The sequence below is a fragment of the Salmo salar genome, unplaced genomic scaffold, assembly GCF_965601325.2.
Source record: "Salmo salar unplaced genomic scaffold, fSalSal1 ptg000730l, whole genome shotgun sequence".
Classification (NCBI taxonomy): domain Eukaryota; kingdom Metazoa; phylum Chordata; class Actinopteri; order Salmoniformes; family Salmonidae; genus Salmo; species Salmo salar.
In genome coordinates this window covers 355,836-365,592 of record NW_027675480.1, presented here as the reverse complement: position 1 = coordinate 365,592, position 9,757 = coordinate 355,836, and the positions used below count along the sequence as shown (strand labels likewise).

The following is a 9,757-nucleotide window of genomic DNA, read 5'->3' as shown; positions in this document are numbered from 1 at the left end:
GGAGGGAGCCAGTCATCACTATAACCTGACTAGAGGGAGGGAGCCAGTCATCACTATAACCTGACTAGAGGGAGGGAGCCAGTCATCACTATAACCTGACTAGAGGGGGTCAGTCGTCAACGTGACCTGACCTGCATTCTGCAGGCAGAAAATATCCTGATAAAAATAAATATCCTAGAAATCACTTTGGCTGCACATGGCCTGTCTACAACAAACCTGAAACATTATATCAACTATCAACTGGGTCAGTGAAACTCGGATAGCAAGCTTGCAACATTGTATAAAATATTCTACACCCTCAGTTTCCTGCTCCAGTGAGTTCTGGACAGACACAGCTGTAGGCTATTTGTGCAAAGGCTAAGAAGTAATCAGGTATTTTATGACATTTCCACAGGATCAGAGAATTACATTTTTCCCTTTTTATGCTGAGTGGTTATCGAAAGGGCGAGAGCTGGAAATATTTTACTAAAATACTTTGAGGAACTATTGTCATCGGCAAATGATTTTGATTAGACTTTATGTGTTGTTTGGAAATGAAGAAAAAATTACTTTGAGAAGCTCCAACTCATTAGTGGTGGTGCGTTAAGACAATCAGAAATACTATCTGACATCACCAAATGGGCACATTTATAGGCCTACATTTGCACACAGGCCAGGTAGACTAGTCCTACTTCTATATGCGTATTCAGGTGTGCGTCCTTACTCAACATTGACAGGAGTGTTTCAAACAAAAGACAATTAATAAATTGACAAGAATCTTGCGGGGTCAGGTCTGGGTGGTCTGCCAGGGGCCGTTTCATTTAGTATCCGTTTGGGTCAGTTGGGGAATGATTGTATTTCCCCATAGTATGTTGTACCGAAGTTGACCGACTGAAAGGGAGTGTAACTTTATGACTATAATTACTGTTCCCTGAAGGAGGGAAACGAGGTACAACACCTTCCTGGGTCGGTGAAGAGCGGTATTACATTTAAGGAATAAATCCAAGCCTCACTCTCATCACCTGTGGAAGGCGGGGCTTCCAGCGAGGCGTGGATTTGATTGTATGTTGTACCTAGTTTCCCTCCTGTTTCATATATTGCTGTTCACTGAACCCTATGATCACTTGGCTACATAGCTGATGCCTGCTGGACTGTTCATTAATCACGGTACTCCATTTTGTTTATCTGTTGGCCCAAGCCTAGAACTCAGGCCCTGTGTGTAGTTAATCGACCCTCTCTGCCCATTCATCGCCACTTTACCTGTTGTTGTTGTCTTAGCTGATTAACTGTTGTTGTCTTACCCGTTGTTGTCTTAGCTAGCTCTCCCAATCAACACTTGTGATTGCTTTATGCCTCGCTTTATGTCTCTCTAATGTCAATATGCCTTGTATACTGTTGTTTAGGGTAGTTATCCTTGTTTTATTTTACTGCAGAGCCCCTAGTCCCACTCAACATGCCTCAGAGAACTCTTTTGTCCCAACTCCCACACATGCGGTGACCTCACCTAGCATAACTGGTGCCTCCAGAGGAGAAACCTCTCTCATCGTCACTCAACACCTAGGTTTACCTCCAGTGTACCCGCACCCTACCATACCCCTGTCTGTACATTATGCCTTGAATCTATCCTACCACGCCCAGAAATCTGCTCCTTTTATTCTCTGTTCCCAACGCACTATTCGACCAATTCTGATAACCTTTAACCGTACCTTCATCCTACTCCTCTGTTCCTCGGGTGATGTAGAGGTTAACCCAGGCCCTGTGTGATGTCCTGGCCGTGTCTGAATCCTGGCTTAGGAAGGCAACCAACAATTCTGAAATTTCCATCCCCAACCACAACATTTTCAGTCAAGATAGAACTGTCAAAAGAGAGGAGTTGCAATCTACTGCAGAGATGGCCTGCAAAGTTCTGTCATACTTCCCAGGTCCATGCCCAAACAGTTCGAGCTTCTAATTTTAAAAATGAATCTCTCCAGAAATAAGTCTCTCACTGTTGCCGCCTGTTATAGACCCCCCTCAGCTCCCAGGTGTGCCCTGGACACCATATGTGAATTGATTGCCCCCTATCTATCTTCAGAGTTGGTTCTATTAGGTGACCTAAAACTGGGATATGCTTAACACCCCGGCCGTCCTACAATCCAAGCTAGATGCCCTCAATCTCACACAAATTATCAAGGAACCCATCAGGTACAACCCTAAATCCATAAACATGGGCACCCTCATAGATATTATCCTGACCAACTTGCCCTCCAAATACACCTCTGCTGATTTCAATCAGGATCTCAGCGATCGTTGACTGCATCCGTTATGGGTCCACGGTCAAACGACCAACCCTCATCACTGTCAAACGCTCCCTAAAACACTTCTGTAAGCAGGCCTTTCTAATCGACATGGCCCGGGTATCCTGGAAGGATTTTGACCTCATCCCGTCAGTAGAGGATGCCTGATTTTTCTTTCATTATAATTTCCTCACCACCTTAAATAAGCAAGCCCCGTTCAAAAAATGTAGAACTAAGAACAGATATAGCCCTTGGTTCACTCCAGGCCTGACTGCCCCCGACCAGCACAAAAACATTGAATAGTCTCTGCGTTATGCAACTTTTCAGAGAAGTCAGGAACCAATACACAGTCAGTTAGGAAAGCAAAGGCTAGCTTTTTCAAACAGAAATTTGCATCACGTAGCTCTAACTCCAAAAAGTTTTGTGACACTGAAAGAGTTGCAAAACCTGGACCCGTAAAAATCAGCTGGGCTAGACAATCTGGACCCTCTCTTTCTAAAATGTTCCACCGCCATTGTGGCAACCCCTAAATGCAGCACTAACCTTTGATGATCTTCATCAGATGACAATCCTAGGACATTGTTATACAATACATGCATGTTTAGTTCAATCAAGTTCATATTTATATCAAAAACCAGCTTTTTAAATTAGCAAGTGACTAGCATGTGACTAGCATTCCCACCGAACACTTCCGGTGAATTTACTAAATTACTCACGATAAACGTTCACAAAAAAAAAAACTATTATTTTATGAATTATAGATACAGAACTCCTTTATGCACTCGCTATGTCCGATTTTAAAATAGCTTTTCGGTGAAAGCACATTTTGCAATATTCTGAGTAGATAGCCCGGCCATCACAGGCTAGCTATTTTGACACCCACCAAGTGTGGTACTCACCAAACTCAGATTTACTATTAGAAAAGTTTGATTACCTTTGCTGTCTTCGTCAGAATGCACTCCCAGGACTTCTACTTCAATAACAAATGTTGGTTTGGTTCCAAATAATCCATAGTTATATCCAAATAGTGGCGTTTTGTTCGTGCGTTCAAGACACTATCCGATGGGTAAAGAAGGGTGACGCGCCCGACGCGTTTCGTGACAAAAGAATTCAAAATATTCCATTACCGTACTTCGAAGCATGTCAACCGCTGTTTAAAATCAATTTTTATGCTATTTTTCTCGTAAAAAAAGCGATAATATTCCGACCGGGAGTCGTTGTTTTCGTTCAAAGAGAGAGAAAGTAAACATGGTGTCGGCTCGTGCACGTGCCTCCAGTCTCATTGTTCTCTGATCGACCACTTACAAAATGCGCTAATGTTTTTCAGCCATGGCCTGCAAAGCCACAATTCACCTTTCTGGCGCATTCTGAGAGCGTTAGAAAATGTCACGTCATGCCAGAGATCCCCTGTTTTGGTTAGAGATGATCAAGAAGGCCATGAAATGGTCAGAGAGAGCGCTTCCTGTTTGGAATCTTCTCAGGTTTTGGCCTGCCAAATGAGTTCTGTTATACTCACAGACACCATTCAAACAGTTTTAGAAACTTTAGGGTGTTTTCTATCCAAATCAAACAATTATAGGCATATTCTAGTTTCTGGGCAGGAGTAGTAACCAGATTAAATCAGGTACGTTTTTTATCCGGCCGTGCAAATACTGCCCCCTATCCCCAACAGGTTAATCCATTTGCACACACTGTATATAGATTTTTCTGTTGTGTTATTGACTGTACGTTTGTTTATCCCACTTGTAACTCTGTGTTGTTTGTGTCGCACTGCTTTGCTTTATCTTGGCCAGGTCGCAGTTGTAAATGAGAACTTGTTCTCAACTGGCCTACCTGGTTAAATAAATCAATAAAATCTTAACTTTATTGACAACACCCAAATGGATACTGTCATTAACGCGGTTCTTCAATAATTACACATAATTCTTAATGCTTTAGCAAACATTATATTAAACAGGACATTCAAATATCCTTACAATTATAATCCAAAGTAGTGTGAAATGAACTCATCATCAACCTGGAAATGGAGGTTACTCCCCTGAATTTCCCCCATTCACATTCAGAATACATTGTGAAAAACTAAAGTCTTTGCTCACCATTTTTGCTCCAGGCAGATATAGTACATCCATAACTATCGGTTTCCTCATTAGCAGGGAGGAGTTTCTGCAATCAAATTGCCCTCGTCCCGCAATTTTAGCAAACACAGAAAGGGGCCTATATTGGAGACCAAAAGTCGTCCGGCACACTGCTTAGAGTTTCAACAACATGAATAACGTATTTCTAGCCTACAATCATCAATGTCACTACGAATGTGAAAACAAGACAAAATATGACTATTCTTGCTCATTTTAAGGCAAATATCAAATAATTTTAACATTCATTACAGACGTCAATTGTTGTCCAACATCATGGCTCCGCTGTTGGCATCACCTTTTACAGTGGATTACCGCTGTTGTGGGCCTTTAACCATCTGTCTGACTTTGTTGTTCACACAGGAGAGATACGGGACTATCGTGGATCCTCTGGGGAGCCTCAACAACATCATGATGCTGAAGAGGCAGAGAAGAGTCTCTCCAGATCAGAACACCTCAAGAAACACCTGCAGAGACCCACAAGGAAGAGAACTCACTGCTGCTCTGACTGTGGGAAGAGATGCACCTCCCCAGCAGGCATTAAAATTCATCAGAGAATCCACACAGGAGAGAGACCTTATAGCTGTACTCAATGTGGGAAGAGTTTTGGTCAATCTGGAAATCTGACTGCACACCAGAGAATCCACACAGGAGAGAAACCTTATAACTGTGGTCAATGTGGGAGGAGTTTTACTCAGTCATGCAGCCTGATATCACACCAGAGAACACACACAGGAGAGAAACCTTATAGCTGTGGTCAATGTGGGAAGAGTTTTGCTGCATCTAGCTCTCTGACTTCACACCAGAGAACACACACAGGAGAGAAACCTTATAGCTGTGAACAATGTGGGAAGAGTTTTACAACATCTGACCATCTGACTCGACACCAGAGAACACACACAGGAGAGAAATCTTATAGCTGTGAACAATGTGGGAAGAGTTTTACAACATCTGACCATCTGACTCGACACCAGAGAACACACACAGGAGAGAAATCTTATAGCTGTGAACAATGTGGGAAGAGTTTTACAACATCTGACCATCTGACTCGACACCAGAGAACACACACAGGAGAGAAACCTTGTAGCTGTGATCAGTGTGACAAGAGATTCTCCGGTAAAAGACATCTGATCAAACATCAGAAAATACATGAATGAGTTGTTTCATGATATCAATGATATAATGTCACAATGTAGAATGTTTTAACATTGTAGTAGGAGTATTTTAATAGTGTCACAATGTAGAACCTAAACGTTTGTCCCCTGTTCTATTGATTTCAACATGATATGGATATTAGCCTCAGGGGGAAAATCCAGGCTCTGAAATGGAAGAGTTACTATTTATGTGATATAACAAAAAGTGACTAACAAAAGAAAGAGTTGTGTTACACTTACCACGTTGGCGACCCACTTGAATCAAAATGCAACTCTTCAAAATGTATCTAGCAGCTTTCTACAAGTTGTCCTCTAACCAGGGATGTACACATTATTCCCAGATTCCATGAGGTTTTTGAGCTGTTAGTTTTAACAGGATGAGTAACCTCATCTCCATTCTGTCAAACTAATGATTTCAGCATTATATCGATGAGTTATGACATAAGTGTTGTGTTCCTTTGTTTAGCGACCCCTAAATTTAAATGCATCACTCCAAAATGTAGCTGACTGTCTTCTGCAGGTTGTCCTCTAACCAGTGAGGTAAAATATATCTCCCATTTCCATGTGTTTATTTTATTTGTGTTAGTTTCAACAACAGTACAACCTGATTTCCCCCCTAATCGATATCAGTGATTTATTGCTACTTGTCAAAACAACAGCGTTTCTGGTGCAGTTTATAAGGTGCTTGTTTAAAAAATACAAGTAATATGATTATTGTGGCAGATGTTTGTGTATATAGCACATTTTATGTTTAGGTTTTCAATTTATCACAAACTGTTTCTGCATATTGGTTATTGATTTGGACACGTTAAAACTGTGTTTTGACATCGGGGATATCCCATCTAGCAACATGTAATTGAAAATATGACTATGCCCCGTTTTTTCAGTGACTTGAAAAAAACTTAATTTCAACTTTAGTTGCAGGTAGCCTAGTGGTTAGAGCGTTGGGCCGTCATTGAAAATCAGAATTTGTTCATAACTGACTTATTGACAATTATTGCCTACCGGGGAACAGAGGGTTAACTGCCATGTTCAGGTGCAGAACGACAGATTTACCTTGTCAGCTCGCGATTCAATCCAGCAACCTTTCGGTTACTGTTAAATGAAGGTTAAAATAAAGAAATAAATACACATGGACGCAGTATAATCATTTGGTCTGTAATCAATTTTATTAACAATCCTACATCACTCCAGTATTTCTTCACAACATTCAAGCGTTAATTGTCTTTATTCCACTACTGAAGAATCATGTCTCACATCACCTCATATTTCAAACATTCAGCCTGACAAAATATACGTTTTATTATTCCATGCCTCACCATTAAGTTAATTATTGCCAATACATATTAACCAAGGGGTGTACATTTGATCACAATTTATTTTGACTTTTTCCGTATTGGAGATGAGTTTTTTTGGGCTCGTTCCAAGTGGACCAGAGTTCTAGAAGCTAGTGAGTTTTAGGAAGACGAGAGTTCTAGAAGCTAGTGAGTTTTAGGAAGACGAGAGTTCTAGAAGCTAGTGAGTTTTAGGAAGACGAGAGTTCTAGAAGCTAGTGAGTTTTAGGAAGACGAGAGTTCTAGAAGCTAGTGAGTTTTAGGATTCTATAGAAAGAAGAGAAAAAGGAGAAAAAAATATTTCAATTGTATATTATTATTTTGAAATAAGTGTGTTTTTCTTGTTTTTAATTGTTGACAGGAGGTGAAGCATTTTAGTTGATTATAATGTGAAATGGAAGTTGTTTTCTGTTGGTGGTGAGCAAACTTTTCCAACAAAAATATAGGATATATTTGTTGTCTTAAGGTGTTACAGGCTTTGGTTTTTCCATTTATGTTTTGAGGTTGGACTTTAGTACGTCTAGCTCGTTAGCACGTATAGCTCGTTAGCACGTCTAGCACGTCTAGCTCGTTGGCACGTATGGCTCGTTGGCACGTCTAGCCCGTTAGCACGTATGGCTCGTTAGCACGTCTAGCTCCGTCAGCACGTCTAGCTCCGTCAGCACGTCTAGCTCCGTCAGCTCGTCTAGCTCGTCAGCACGTCTAGCTCCGTCAGCACGTCTAGCTCGTTAGCACGTCTAGCTCCGTCAGCTCGTCTAGCTTGTTAGCACGTCTAGCTCGTTAGCACGTCTAGCTCGTTAGCACGTCTAGCTCGTTAGCACGTAGGACGCACTGATTGGTGTCACCTCGTTAGTCAGTATGTGTTACACGGCTTGTCCATCTCGTTAGTGGGAAGGTGTTTCACCTGAGCTGGTCCAGGTTCTATTTAAGAGTGTCTGGCCCAGTGCTCCAGTTGTCTTGATACATGTGGAGAGTCAACACCTTTAGTTGCTCCACCTTTTTGGTTTACTTCCTGTCTTTAAGTTTGGTGTGGGTTTTTCTTTTGTTTGCCTCTTCTTGGGCAGATTTAGTGGGTCTCATGGTGGGTGTCTTTTAGGTCCCAGTTGTTGTTACTAGTCAACTTCCAGTGGACACCCCCATAGTGTCTTTCAGAGCCCCTCCTAAAAAACAAATTCTATTTTGGGTTGGATATTGCATCATATTGTTGATATTTTAATCAATGGCATTTCCTTACAATGCTCATTCATCTTTCAGTTGTTATTGTTTTTTATCCTCATATTTGTGTACTAAATATTTCTTTTTATTTTCATAGTTTTTTCCTGTGAAGCCATTGTGTTGCATCCATGTCTGAAATGTGCTGTATAAATAAAGCTTGATTTGATTTGAACATATTGTAAAACAAATTAACCCAATGACTGACCAATCAACAAACTATTGGTCCACCTTAGTATGAAAAACTGTATCAATCCCACTTTTCCAGCCTGCTGAAGGCGTGGTGGAGTGGTAAACACCACCCCCGGCTCTACCAGGGGCTTGAGGTGGTCTCCCACAGCTCTGCTTATGTCATGTTCTGTGACCTTGCTGTTCCATTTATTGACTGTCCCTGCAACACAGAAACACATTTAGTCATATTATATATAACACTCAAAGTAATGGATATGGAGCATCTATGGCCTCAGTTACACCTGGCACCTAAATGTGACTTCTGTCATCTGATCACTCCAAGCTGCATTAGGTTCAGATCTACCAGGATGGGCCTTTGACACAGTCAGGCCACTGATTATGCATCAGCAATGTAAAGAGATGGGGTGAATGAGGGGAAAAGTAAATTTGACACAAATGACCTTCATAATAAATCAAATGTTGTTGGTCACATACAGGTGTTCAGCAGATGTTATTGCAGGTGTAGTGAAATGCTTGTCCTTCTAGTTCCCACAGTGCAGTAATATCTAACAATTAATATCTAACAATTTCACAACAAATACCTAATACACACAAATCTAAGTAAAGGAATGGAATTAGGAATATATAAATATATGGATAAACAATGTCAGAGCAGCATAGACTGAGATACAGTTAATACATATGAGATGAGAAATGATATGTAAACATTATTAAAGGGCCAATGATTTCATGATGCCTGTTTATCAGTCTGATGGCCTGGAGATAGAAGCTGTTTAACAGTCTGATGGCCTGGAGATAGAAGCTGTTTAACAGTCTGATGGCCTGGAGATAGAAGCTGTTTAACAGTCTGATGGCCTGGAGATAGAAGCTGTTTATCAGTCTGATGGTCTGGAGATAGAAGCTGTTTAACAGTCTGATGGCCTGGAGATAGAAGCTGTTTAACAGTCTGATGGCCTGGAGATAGAAGCTGTTTAACAGTCTGATGGTCTGGAGATAGAAGCTGTTTAACAGTCTGATGGCCTGGAGATAGAAGCTGTTTATCAGTCTGATGGCCTGGAGATAGAAGCTGTTTATCAGTCTGATGGTCTGGAGATAGAAGCTGTTTACCAGTCTGATGGCCTGGAGATAGAAGCTGTTTAACAGTCTGATGGCCTGGAGATAGAAGCTGTTTAACAGTCTGATGGTCTGGAGATAGAAGCTGTTTAACAGTCTGATGGCCTGGAGATAGAAGCTGTTTAACAGTCTGATGGTCTGGAGATAGAAGCTGTTTAACAGTCTGATGGTCTGGAGATAGAAGCTGTTTAACAGTCTGATGGCCTGGAGATAGAAGCTGTTTATCAGTCTGATGGCCTGGAGATAGAACCTGTTTAACAGTCTGATGGTCTGGAGATAGAAGCTGTTTAACAGTCTGATGGCCTGGAGATAGAAGCTGTTTATCAGTCTGATGGCCTGGAGATAGAAGCTGTTTATCAGTCTGA

The 9,757-nt window shown here is 41.3% G+C and overlaps 1 protein-coding gene across 1 annotated transcript; it reads left to right on the top strand.

Moving 5' to 3' along the window:
• Positions 1-3,638: 3,638 nt before the first annotated feature.
• LOC145877236 (uncharacterized) lies at positions 3,639-6,678 on the top strand. The gene is made up of 2 exons (XM_082972528.1): positions 3,639-3,645; positions 4,751-6,678. Exons 1-2 carry the CDS (start codon positions 3,639-3,641, stop codon positions 5,542-5,544), a joined length of 801 nt encoding a protein of 266 aa, XP_082828654.1. The 3' UTR covers positions 5,545-6,678.
• Positions 6,679-9,757: the final 3,079 nt, after the last annotated feature.